We start from the raw sequence: 13,688 nt of genomic DNA, 5'->3' as shown, positions 1-13,688 counted from the left end.
TTTGCATTTCTCTAATAATTAGTGATGTTGGACATCTTTTCATGTGCCTCTTGGCCATCTGTATGTCTTCTTTGGAGAAATGTCTATTTAGGCCTTCTGCCCATTTTTTTTTTTTTTTTTTTTTTTGCGATACGCGGGCTTCTCACTGTTGTGGCCTCTCCCGTTGCGGAGCACGGGCTCCGGACGCGCAGGCTCAGCGGCCATGGCTCACGGGCCCAGCCGCTCCGCGGCATGTGGGATCTTCCCGAACTGGGGCACGAACCCGTGTCCCCTGCACCGGCAGGCGGACTCTCAACCACTGCGCCACCAGGGAAGCCCCTTCTGCCCATTTTTTGATTGGGTTGTTTGTTTTGATGATATTAAGTCTCATGAACTGTTTGTAGATTTTGGAGACTAATCCCTTGTTGATTGTGTCATTTGCAAATATTTTAACTTTTTTTGGCTGTGCCGCGCGGCTTGCAGGATCTTAGTTCCCCATCCAGGGATCAAACCTGCACCCTCGGCAGTGAAAGCACAGAGTCCTAACCACTGGAACGCTGGGAATTCCTTAACAGCATTATTTATTTATTTAAAGAGCTTTTTTTAAACATAAATTTATTTTATGTTGCGTTGGGTCTTCATTGCTGCGTGCGGGCTTTCTCTAGTTGAGGCGAGTGGGGGCTATTCTTTGTTGCGGTGCATGGGCTTATCACTGCGGTGGCTTTTCTTGTTGCAGAGCACGGGCTCTAGGCGTGCGGGCTTCAGTAGTTGTGGCACGCGGGCTCTAGAGCACAGGCTCAGTAGTTGTGGCGCACGGACTCAGTTGCTCTGTGGCATGTGGGATCTTCCCAGCCAAGGGATCGAACCTGTGTCCCTGTGTCCCTTGCATTGGCAGGCAGATTCTTAAACACTGCGCCACCAGGGAAGCCCCAAAAGCATTATTTTTAAATTAAGGTATGTACATTATTTTTTCAGGCATAATGCTATTGCACACTTAATACACTACAGTATAGAGCAAACATAACTTTTATATGCACAGGGAAACAAAAAAATCTGTGTGACTTGCTTTATTAAGATATTCACTTTAGGGCTTCCCTGACAGCCTCCTGGCATTTACTTCTTTCCAACAAACAAGCTGGTCTTGGAGGCACCTGAATATGATGCCATCCTAGCCTACAGGGGTGGACAGGGACAGTACAAGGCCCAGTGCAGTGATAACAGCTATCACTGACTGAGCAGGACGTGTGGTAAGGCATAGACCAGTAACAGTCCCACCCCCCATCTAGAGAATGAAACTAAGGCTTAGGGATTTCAGGATCTTGCAGTTTCAGGACTTAGTCTGACTCCAGATCATGTGCTCTGGGGTAGGATGCTTCTTTAACAGAGTCCCTGCAAGAATATTTGAGCAACTTGCTACAGACTGGGAGAGGGAGAAACTGCAGGTTTCACTGTATTTTCACGCATACCTTCAGTTTGTTCAAACATTCTGACATGTGCTATGCACTGAGGATGTGGAAAGACAAACCTAGGGCTGGCCCTCTCAGGACTCAGCCTTCAACTTAAACTGGAAGGTGAGGAGAAGCTGAGTCATGTATTACCGAAAGTCAGAAGAGGGGACAAGTAACTGTTTCCAGAGGGGGTGACATTTGCCCCAGGCATTCAACAGTAGCAAACCCAGACCCGGTTCCTGGCTCAAAGTATCACAGCCCCTGTCCTCAGCGGCTTCAATCCCCAGTACAGTTTTTCCAGTTGGAGGACCACCTACATCAAAAACGTCCTGGTGCTATCTTTAGCAAACAGTAGACTCTGTTGTTAATCAGCCAAACGTATTCATTGACTAAGATTGAAAGTGTAGGTAGATTTAGAGCAACAGTACCAAGTAACAGTGAAAAAAAAAAAAGTCCAGGTGCTTGTTAAAATGTGAATTTCTTCCTTCCCCACCGGAGGAGAATCAGAGAATTGGGTAAAGCAGGTCTGGCAAACCACACTCAGGTTTGCCAGGTGAATGGGGAAAGAAATCACGCCAGGAAAGGGGAACTGTATCGACAACGGCTTGGGAGTTCGTTGTAGCCTTCAGGCACTGGGGTTGCCGTTCAAGACTGTAGGCTCTCAGAGGAGAGGGATCGCGTCCGTGCTGTTTATCACCGGGGGCTTGGAACACTGTAGGGCCTCATAAATATTTGTGAATACGCTGGCTCCCAAGGCAGAAGTGACGGGAGAGTCAAACGGGAAAATGAAGAAGTCAGAGGAGGGAAAAAACGGTGTTTCTAAGGGGATGAAAACTTTCCCAAAAGGGAAAAGGGAGCTCCGCCTAACACAGAGCGTTGGGGAGGCGACTAATGCGGGAAAGGGCGATGAGTCCTGGGGGCTGCAGCGGGGTAGAAGACGGGAGGCGCCTTCTTGCCTCTCTAGGCGACGGAAAGCTGAGGTCACCTGGCACAGCGCCAGCAGCAGCTGCGAGGACGCGCCCGCGCTTCGGCGGGAGGCGGTGTCAGGCGCTGGTCCCCGGGGGACTTTCCCTTCCGTCTCCTCTGGAGGCGAGGCTTAGAGTTCCGCCCACCGCCCGCCCAAGCCTTGGCTTCGTTCGGTCCCCACCAAGGCCACTCCCCCGAGCCTAGGTCAAGCCGCTATAGCTGCCTCGAGGAGCCAGAGCGGTCCGTCCACCTCCCTCACCCGAGACCACGCCCCCGAGCCCGGGCTGTCCTCTTTCCTCACGGAGTCCCGAGAAGCGGAGCTTTGGCCCCGCCCCCAACGGGGCCCCGCCCCCGCTACTCCGCCCAGCGACTTGAAAAGGCTGGGGCTGCGGCTTACTTAAGAGTCGCGCGCTGGGCGTGGGGCGGTGCTGAGGAATAGATCCTGAGGCGCCGAGGCTGAGGCGAGTTAGACGCCGGGAGTGTCCAGGGAGGCGCTGCGCGACAGGAGTCCGTAGCTAGAGCAGCCCCGGAGCAGAAGCAGCCGCCGCCGACCGCGGAGTCCAGCCGAACCGGCCATGGCGTTGTCGATGCCGCTGAACGGGTTGAAGGAGGAGGACAAAGAACCCATCATCGAGCTCTTCGTCAAGGTGAGCGCTCGCCTCCGTCCCACCCCTCCGAGCCCCCGGCGCTCGCCCGGCCGCGGGGGGCGGCGTCCCTGGGCGCTCCTTAGCCGCAGCGCCCCCGCGCGGCGCCCCGCGCCCGGGCCGAGGGGGAGCGCCGCTCCCGCGCCCCCGGGCCATTGTCTTCGGCCGCCCGCGCCCTCCAGCCGCCGAGGCCCGTCGAGGGAGCCGGGTTGGGACCGGGACCCCAGAAAGACAGCACTGCTGGACGGGGGGGGCACCGCCTCCCGCCGCGCTGGCCTCGGCGGACGCCGCACCGTCGTCCCGCGTCCGGGTGGGACGAGCTGCCCCCCTCCCGCCGGGTGCCCCGGAAGCCGCCAACCCGTGGGACCCGTGCACGGCTGTGTCCTGTCACCCCCTCTCCCCCGCCACCGCCCGGACGCCCGACCTCACCTCACCCCACCCCAGCCCTCGGCTCTCCCAAGTTCACCCCCAGCCCGGGAGGCGAAGCCTCGAGCCCGTCGTGAGCTGATGAGCTGAACTTCTTTGAACGCTTTCTGAGCGTTTCGCTCTCGGCTGGTAGGAAACTGTAACTTTAATTTTCGATTCCATCTGAAACAATTTTTTAAAACGAGCAGACATTCCTGGGCCTCAGGAAAAGGCTGAGATTCCCAACTTGGGTTTTTCTGTCTTAGTTATTTTACCACCATCTGATTTTCTTGCTTCTCAAGCGCGAGTGTTTTGTATGATGCAACATTTGGGCTGCTCCCCTCGGTGTTGCTGCCTCGGGAAAGATTGTGTGTGCCCTTTTGTTTTGAAAGAAAAACTGATGAGGGAAAGAACTCCTCACTTGCTTTGGCTTTAAAGGGTTGATTTTTCCCTTCTGGTCTTTTCAGTTTATATATCCTGAAACTACCATATTTGTAGACAAGTACTACCTCTAGCCCTTTCCTTTTTTCTTTAATATTTTTCGTTTTAGCAAAGATGAAAGATAGAAGTTACGAACATCTGGATTCAACTGCCTCCCTCAAAACTTCTTTAAAATCCTCGAGATTTTCTTTCTTAGTCACTTACTTAAGCAGGCTCTTTCAGAACCAGGCTCTGAATTGGAGAGTTTAACAGAAATCCAGAACAATTTTATTCTTTTTTTCCTGAGTTTTTATTTTAAAGAACGGGAGACACTGAAGGGTGTGTTTAAGACATGGAAAGAAGAAATGATCTGCAAGTGATGGAAACAGTGTTTGTTTTAGGATTTTCTTTCAGTTATCAGTTTTAGAAACATTTGATTCAGGGAACTGAAACAACAGACAGGTATAGAACCCCCAGAATATCTTCAAAGAGTCTCAGTTGCTTCGAGTGGCAGATATAGTACTTTGAGATGCAGGGAATGTAGGAAGAAACCTGAAATAAGAAAAAGGAAGAGGAGTGGGAGACAGCATGGAGAAGGGAGAAGAGTGGGTCAGAGATAAATGTTAAAAAATTTTAACTGAGCCAGGAATAGGAATGAATTTCCATAAATTCAAAAACAGTGTATCTACTAAACACCTAAAAAACATGTTACTTAAACATGTTACTTTAGAAGTATCATTAAGTTTAGTGTCAGATAAGGGTACTATCAGTAATGGCTTCTTTTCAGCATTATACTGGAGGTCTAGCCAATATAATAAGACAAGAAAAAGAAATAAAGTATATGAATTAGAGACGAGTAGATCAATGCTTAATGCCCTACTTACTATTAATTTAACTTTTGTTAGAAGGAGAGAGGTGTTTCCCAAACTTTAGTCACTTGCATACCCCTTCTTAGTTTTCCATATATGTGTTGAATTGGTATTATTATTTACTAAATTCAGCCCGTTTTTTAAAAAACATAAACACATTGCCCTAAGCAATACCTGTGAAAACGTGGATTAGGTGTGGTGACTATATTTCTTATGTACGTAACTATTTTTTTGTGTGTGTGTGCATAACTATTAAAAGAAAAAATGTTCGTGAGCCACCTAAAAGCATCCTGCTTATCACTAGTTGTAAGCCTCTGTCACTGGGCTTGTTGGCAGAGAACCAGGTTCAAGTCACAGTTTTGCACTCACTGGCTGGTTTAACCTGGGCAAGTTGTTTTCCCTCTCTGAGACTTGTTTTCCTCCTTTGTGGAGTAAGAAATGAAATGTTTTCTGCTGTCCTGTGGTTCGGCATAGGTAAAACTTTATACTGATGTAAATCAGGATAGCTGTTTCAAAGGGGAAAAAGGGGCCAGGTAAATTGTAGTAAAGAGTGTTCTTATAGTTTCTAAAATCTATGTGTGGGAAATGCAAGTGGGGGAAAATCCCCTTGTAAATACAATTATTTTGAAAGCAGTGAAAGGGCAGAGGCTGTGGTTGTCCAGTGTGGTGTGTTAAGCAGTGTTAATTATTCTGCCAAGAGATATCTGAGTTTGTATCAGAAACCTATTATCTACACTTAAAAGAAATGAGTTTAAAAGTGCCACCTGTTTAGGTAGCATTAAATTGAACAGAAATAGGCTAGGACCTTCCCAACTAGTGTGACTGGACTCACAGCTACTTTTCTTTACTTGTGTGTATTGTCTTTGGAGATGTCTGTCCATGAGCCCAGTGAATCCTCATCACTTGTATAACAGCAGTGCTCCATTTTTGTTTGTTTACCGCAACACCTATAGGATAGGGTACCCTCCCAATAGTAAAAGAGGCTTACAAAGGCAGTCATCCTCAAGAGTTAGAATGCCCTCTTTCCCTACCCTGCGGGGCCTAGTAGATGTATATATTTTGATACACCAGCCCCACTTGGGGACCACTGATTAATAGGGTGAAGTTCAAACCCTTTAGCAAGGTCATAAGGTCTCTTATCTGCTGTCAGGTTTCTAATCCAATTTGTCCACTTACTAATTGTGTGTCCCAGGACACATAAACCTCTCTGCCTCATCTGCATAGGTGGGATATTAATAGACCAACCTCATGGGATTAAATTAGTTAATATATGTGGTGATAATAAGCTTAGAATAGTGTCTAGTATACAGTAAGTAAATAAATGCTAGTTGTGTGTCATTTTGTATATACTTATTTGTATGCTCATCTCCCCTGCTAGATAGGCGGTAAGTTCCTTGAGGGTAAGGTCTGTATATTGTTCTGAGTCGGTACCAAACTGGGTACCAAATAGTTGAAATGAGATTGTTTCCTTCTTTCTGAGCATTTTGGTGTCAATATATGCATCTGGCATGCTTCGGAATTGAGAGCTACTTACTTATTAGAACCTGGTAATCTGACTCTCAAACCTTGGTCCTTCATTTGTTCAACTTTGCCTAGCCTCCAACCTCCGAAACTCTGTGTGGTTTTATCTATCTTTTTTCCCCTCCATTTTTTGGGTACTTCTGAGCTTTTCATTTATCTGCCATATATTTTCCACCAATATTTCTTCTTGGTTACGTTCAGAATTCGGAAGCCAAGATTTCTGTATTGGGTAAAAGTAAATATTGTGTTGACCAACAGAATGAGAGAAGTTGAGAAGAGACTGAACTTTTGGATTTTTCCTTCCCTTGTATATGCCTAACTCCTATTGACGCTGCTGCCTTCCCCCCAGCCCCCACTAGAATCTTTGGTATGATGTGATGGTATTTCTGATTTTGGTTTAGGAGGAGTCCCTTTGCAGAGTTTAGTTTTATTGGTTGGAATTTAAAGTTGTTGGCATGCCATTTTGCATTGGGACACTCACTGTTGGCAGTCATCCCTAAACTGTTAGAATTGGGGTGGTGTAAAAAGTTAATCTGGTGCAGAGTGGCTTAACACATAAGAATGCTTCTTTTCAGATATTTGGCAGGATTTTTAATGTGTGTGGACCCTGGAGCCAGACTGCTTGGCTTGAATCTGGCTTCTAGTAGTGTGTCAGGGAAGTTTCTTCAGTTCTCAGTACCTCAGTTTCTTGACCTCTAATATCAGGATAATAATAATAACACAATTTTATAGGGTTGCCGAGGGGATTAACTGGTGATCTACGTCTATTAATTAGGGTAGTCTAAGCTTCTGTAAGAAATACTGTATTCTGCCTCAAACAGTGGTTCAGACAAAATGGAAGCTTATTTCCTTTCTCACTTAGCAGCCCAGGGAGGGTGTTCTAGATGTTAGTGGCTTTTCTCCGTAGAGTCATTTAGGGACCAAAGTCTTTCCAGCTTCTTTTTCCACCAACCCCCATAGCATTGTCATCCTCACAGTTGACAGAGCTGGTTGCTGAGAAGTCCTGGTTGCAGCAGTGGGAGGTGAAGAGTATGGAGGAGGCTTATCTCAAGACCCGCAGCCCAGAACTTCTACCTGTCAGTTCCTTTCATACTCCAATGGGGAGAACTTTAATCACATGGTTTCGTCTAACTGCAAGGAGTGCTGGGAAATATGATCTAACCATATATCATGCTATGTAAAGTATTAGGAATAGTGCTTGGCACACAGTAGTCACCTATTTTTGTTGTTGATGATAGATAGTATATTCTTTTTTTTCTTTTTTCTTTTGGTTTTTTTTTGGCCATACAGTGTGGCTTTGCAGGATCTTAGTTCTCCGACCAGGGATTGAACCCAGGCCCTTGGCAGTGAAAATGCAGAGTCCTAACTGGGCTTCCAGGGAATTCCCAAAAGTATATTATTCTTTTTTTTTTTTTTTTTTGCGATACGCGGGCCTCTCACTGTTGTGGCTTCTCCCGTTGCGGAGCACAGGCTCCGGATGCGCGGGCTCAGCGGCCATGGCTCACGGGCCCAGCCGCTCCGCGGCATGTGGGATCTTCCCAGACCGGGGCACGAACCCGTGTCCCCTGTATCGGCAGGCGGACTCTCAACCACTGCGCCACCAGGGAAGCCCTATTCTTTAAAAAAAAAAAATATATATATATATATATATATATTTATTTATTTGGCTGTGTCGGGTCTTAATTGCAGCACAGGGAATCTTTCATTGCAGCACGTGGGCTCTTCCTTGTGGCGTGCGGGCTTCTCTCTAGTTGTGGTGCACGGGCTCCAGAGCGCATGGGCTCTGCAGTTGCGGCATGCGGGCTTTCTAGTTGTGGCCCGAGTAGTTGTTGCGTGCGGGCTTAGTTGCCCTGCGGCATGTGGGATCCTAGTTCCCTGACCAGAGATCAAACCCACATTCCCTGCATTGGAAGGCGGATTCTTAACCACTGGACCACGAGGGAAGTCCCCCCTCCAATAGTATATATCTATCTATCTATATCTATCTGTATAGATATCTTTTTTTTAAATAGGCTTTTTTAAAAAAATTAATTTATTATTTTTGGCTGTGTTGGGTCTTTGTTTCTGTGTGAGGGCTTTCTCTAGTTGCGGCAAGGGGGGCCTCTCTTCATCGCGGTGCGCGGGCCTCTCACTATCGCGGCCTCTCTTGTTGAGGAGCAGAGGCTCCAGACGCGCAGGCTCAGTAGTTGTGGCTCACGGGCCTAGTAGCTCCGCGGCATGTGGGATCTTCCCAGACCAGGGCTCAAACCCGTGTCTTCTGCATTGGCAGGCAGATTCTCAACCACTGCGCCACCAGGGAAGCCCCCTCCAATAGAATATTATTCTTAAATGTGGGCTTCATTAATAGAATTCAGGGGATTCTGTAAATCCTTGAAATTACATTTAAAATTCTATATTAGTCTTTTTTTGGGGGGATTAGGAACCATTGTTCTAAATGGTGGCATTCTGAGTGTCGAACATAATTCATACAGGCAAGGTATAGAAGAAAGGTTTGGGCTACATGATCGTTAAAGTCACTTCCATTTTATTATCTGTGATTTAAAGCATTTGTTGTCATGAAGGAAGTGCCTAATACTGAGTTAGGTACTATGGGAGATATAAGAAATTATGGGAGATATAAGAAATTATTAAACATTTTCTACCTTTAGGTTTATAAATTTTATTGGAAAGAAAACAATACAGGATGGTACATACTTAACGAGCCAAGTGTGGTTCACATTAAGTTGGGCCAGGACATATGGGGAAAGATGGAAGTAAGCTTTAACTTGACCTTGAAAAAGTGGCTGGAATAAGTGAATTGGGAATAGCCAAGAATGGGAGTATTAGTTTTGACATCATTCGTAAACTCGTTATGCAGGAAACAGTAGACAGATGATACTTTCGAAGAAGAAGGACCCAGCAATGCTTCAAACCTATAGTGCCAGGGAGAGAAGTTATTTAAAAGTTGAGAATGAGACTTTTAAAACCTAACTTTTAGTCTTGTTTGTCCTCCCAACACTTCCCTACTTTTTGGATTGCTGTCTATTCAACAACTTCCCAGCAGCATTTGGGAAGGTGCAAATGGATTGTACAGATGGACAAACTCTCAGCTGTTTTTTTACAGTATAAAATGGGAGTTCTTTTTTTAAAAATTAATTTTATTTATTTATTTATTTTTGGCTGCGTTGGGTCTTCATTGCTGCACACGGGCTTTCTCTAGTTGCGGCGAGCGGGGGCTACTCTTGTTGAGGTGCGTGGGCTTCTCATTGCGGTGGCGTCTCTTGTTGCGGAGCACAGGCTTTAGGGGTGTGGACTTCAGTAGTTGTGGTGCATGGGCTCAGTAGTTGTGGCTTGCGGGCTCTAGAGCGAAGGCTCGGTAGCTGTGGTGCACGGGCATAGTTGCTCCGCGGCATGTGGGATCTTCCCGGACCAGGGCTCGAACCCGTGTGCCCTGCACTTGCAGGCGGATTCTTAACTACTGCGCCACCAGGGAAGCCCAGGAGTTCTTTATATTTTGTTTTGAGCGCAGGCTTTTTTTTAAAACACAGACAGATGAAATAAATTTTCTAAAGGCAATGATGCTGAGAACTTTGTTTTAATAATTGAACAAAAACTAACTCAACGTCAAGACAGTGTTACATTGGATGAATTGGTTTGACATTCATTTGAGGTTTCCATAGGGGAAAATTCAGGAGATAGAAATGAATGTAAAAATGTGAAGTTAATGGGAACTCTATTCTTATTATGTTTTGTCTGAGCTGTTCTTGAAGACCTAACAGTGCCTCTCTGAGCAAAGGCCAAGGTGATAATTTTGGTTAAATGTAAAATTCTGAGAGAAAGGGGCCCCAAATGGGTAAGAGATGGGAGGATTCTGAGACAAGGTGACTGAGCACATGAAAAGTCTAACGGTAAGGGGCGGGTGGGTGGGAGGGATAAATTAGGAGGTTGGGATTAACATATACACACTACTATATATAAAGGAGATAACCAACAAGGACCTGCTGTATAGTACAGGGAACTATACTCAATATTTCGTAATAACCTATAAAGGAAGAGAATCTGAAAAAGAATGTGTGTGTGTATAAAACTGAATTACTGTGCTGTACACCTGAAACTAACACGGCATTGTAAATCAGCTATACGTCAATTAAAAAAAAAAGCCTAATGGTATGAATAATAATAGGAAAGAGGCAATGCGGAGGACCTGGCTGTCACTAAAAAATCTGAGTTGGTTTGGAAGGATGCTTACAGAGATGCCTGGAAGCTGGTAAAAGGATGGTGAGCAAGACTTTCCCACTTCCTGTTTCATTGGCACTATGGAGCCTCAGTGTTCTAATGTCTCCTGAATAGGGAATTAGTGAGTCTATAAAAGGGAAATTTGTTAGTCAGGGTGGGAAGTGTGATTAAGGCATGAATTAAGATTTTGATCAAGTAGTGGAGTAAGTTAGGATAGGTTTGCCCATTGTATAGGTTCCTGTAGAAAATGGAAAGGGAGTTTCTGAAGGAAAATAGCATTAAGGTCGTGATTACAAACTGTCCAAGTATGCTTTAACAGAAATCTAAACTTAATTCAGGGCATCAGTTTGTGAATTCTCTTGGAAGTTTTAATCCTTTTGTCTTTTTGGAGACCTGACTTTTATCCATCAGTGCTCAGTACCAAGAAATGGTGTAAGGAATATCAGTTAACCTTGTTTGGTTTCTGTTATTTTCCTTTATTTAAAATATAAAACCAGGAGACTGTATTAGTCTAAATTTATGAAAATAACTTATGTAGATAAATGAGACTATATTTGAAAGTTGTGCCAAAGATGGCCTAGGAGTCTTTTATATTTTAATATCAGTATTTTGAAGAGGGCTTCCCTGGTGGCGCAGTGGTTAAGAATCCGCCTGCCAGTGCAGGGGACACGGGTTCGAGCCCTGGTCCGGGAAGATCCCACATGCCGCAGAGCAACTAAGCCCGTGCGCCACAACTACTGAGCCTGTGCTCTAGAGCCCGCGAGCTACAACTACTGAAGCCTGTGCGCCTACAGCCCGGGCTCTGCAACAAGAGAAGCCACTGCAATGAGAAGCCCGTGTACCGCAACAAAGATCCAATGCAGCCAAAAATAAATAAACAAATAAATTAAAAAAAATCTATTTTGAAGAAGTAACAATATTAGAACCAGGGCCATGTATTGACCCTCAGAGCATAAATTTTGTTCTGTAGATTTTTTTTTTTTGCTTTGCTTAGAGCTGAAATACAGTGTAACTCTAAGCAAGAGGTGTAACAGGTTTTTTACACTTTTTTGGTAATAAAATTATTACTTCCAACTTTACAGGTGAAATAATTCATTTTTGTGAAAAGGATTAAGTTTTCATTAGAATAGTAAAAATGTCAATCGTCTGTAATAATTTAAGTATTGAATTTTACCATCATGCAGCATAGCTATTTATTTGTATGTGTGAGAGAAGGGAAAAGGAGAATCTGAACAAACATTGGAGAATACAAAAACAAACAGTTAGATGAAAGCTGAAGTAATTAAGAACTTTTTTAACAATATGTGAGTTCTACGCATGTTTTCCTCAGCTAACAACCAGTTGCTTTATTATGGAGGTGGACACCGGGTGGTAGATTGCTAGAGTGAAAGTTCATTAAAAGCTAAAGACAACCGAATCAGGCCGTTGTGCTACGTAGGGAAATGGAAGAGTGGTGAGACCACACTACATAGACTAATCAAGAGAAAAAGAAGATGGTTAGACTTAAATGAAATTTTGGCTTTGAATATACATATGCACAAGACTTAACTGAAAAATTTGCAGAGACATAAACTTATGAAGAGTATGAAGTTTTGTATTATTTGATCTTCTAAGTTACAGAATATTTTAGTTAACTCAGGCATCTACATTTTTGATTTAAAAATGTTGAGGGCTTTTTGATTCTTCATTATATCAAGTAAAAACTGTTGCTAGCCATCAATAACATAGACTTGATTTACATTTTGTAATTGTCAGCAGGACCCTTGATTGCAAATGTACCTAAAAAAAGTGACTCAGAATAAATAGTATCTAACTGTAGTCTGTTTTAGTTTAAATATTGGCCCTAAATTTGAAAAGTAATGTCATTTTCCTTATGCTTCCTAGTATATTCATTTGTATGTATTGTGCTTTAAAAAAATGTTTTTTTCCAGTTAATAAAAGCAACTCTTGTTTACTGTAGACAACTTAGAACACAGAAAAGCACCATAAAATAAAAATTATTTATATCCCCTTTTTCTTGAAATGACTGCTATTGCTATTTTGTTATGTGTCCTAATCTTATTCATAAACTTGCGTGAATTATTGATGACATTTTATGTATAATGTTTTAATGTTCTTCATGACAGCAGAATTCTTGGAAGAATGCATAGTGAAGCCCAATCTAATATGTAACATGTATTGAGTTATGTGAGTTGATTTAAAGAAAATTTACTTTATTTAGGTTTTATCAGAGAAACTCAGATTGGATTTACCTTCCTAATGGCACTAAAAGAACATTTACCCTGTTTGATCTTTGCTTGAAGAAGGGAAGCTTTTATGTTGTGAAATCTGCCAACACCTAGAATTGCTCATAGTATAGAAATTGATTAAATGGTTTGAAGGTAGGCCCTCCTTTGTGCTCTTTAGGAGAAACCTGTTTTGAAAAGTCAAATTATTTTTTAGTATTAATTTTCCCCTTCAATAACTGTCTAGTAGGTGAGGTATGCCCATTTTATAGTTGGAGGATATAAGATGCAATCTTTGTCTAGGAACAGTCGAGTACAGTATAGGGATCTTTATAGAAGCAAATATTGAATACTTTCCATGCACTAAGTGCTGGAGAGGGAAAGAAATAAGAACAGGTTCCCTTGTCTTCAAGGAGCTTACAGAACAGCTTAATGGACAGAGGATGAGTAAATGAGCCGTGGTTGATGATGGCTTTTTCCCATGTAATACAGTGACTTTTTGTCTCATATGCTTTTTAAAGTCCAGTTGAATTAAGACCTTTAGAAATGATTTATGTGGCAACCTACATGACATAATTGACTTAGAGATGAGTGAAATGTTTATGTTGTATTCTAACAGATGAAGGGTAGTTAGTATTACTGAATCTACCAAATACTATATATTATCAGTTTGGAGAAACTTTTATCCTTTCCCTCAATAATTAGTTGTGTTATATTCTGTAATTTTGTCTAAAATAAAACTGTGATACTTCTTGCCATAAATCTTAAATGGATCCTACTTTCTCTAGTTGTTTATTGGATTAGATACAAACTCCATGATCTAGCATTCATAGTCTTTCAGATCATGATCCTGACTTGTGTTTTCAGTCTTTTCCCCCACTGCAGCTGCAAATATACCTCATGTTCTAGGCAGATTGGTCCTCAACATGCCCTGTACTACTCTGCCTTCATGGAAGATTTTTTGCTCTTGTTTCTTTTGGTTGAAATATCTTCGGC

The 13,688-nt window shown here is 43.6% G+C and overlaps 2 protein-coding genes across 5 annotated transcripts in view; both read left to right on the top strand.

Annotated features, from left to right (window-relative positions):
• NCMAP (non-compact myelin associated protein) overlaps positions 1–13,688 on the top strand; it is a 561,420-nt gene that overhangs the window by 167,979 nt on the left and 379,753 nt on the right. The window lies entirely within an intron of this gene.
• Positions 2,539–13,688, top strand: part of CLIC4 (chloride intracellular channel 4) — an 84,384-nt gene continuing 73,234 nt past the window's right edge. The window contains exon 1 of the mRNA XM_033422540.1: positions 2,539–3,040. Within this exon, the coding sequence (XP_033278431.1) occupies positions 2,969–3,040 (72 nt within the window). The 5' untranslated portion in view covers positions 2,539–2,968. The remainder of the gene's footprint in view (positions 3,041–13,688) is intronic.

The sequence above is a fragment of the Orcinus orca genome, chromosome 1 (assembly GCF_937001465.1).
Source record: "Orcinus orca chromosome 1, mOrcOrc1.1, whole genome shotgun sequence".
NCBI classification, from domain to species: Eukaryota; Metazoa; Chordata; class Mammalia; order Artiodactyla; family Delphinidae; genus Orcinus; species Orcinus orca.
This window is presented reverse-complemented; position numbering and strand designations above follow the sequence as displayed.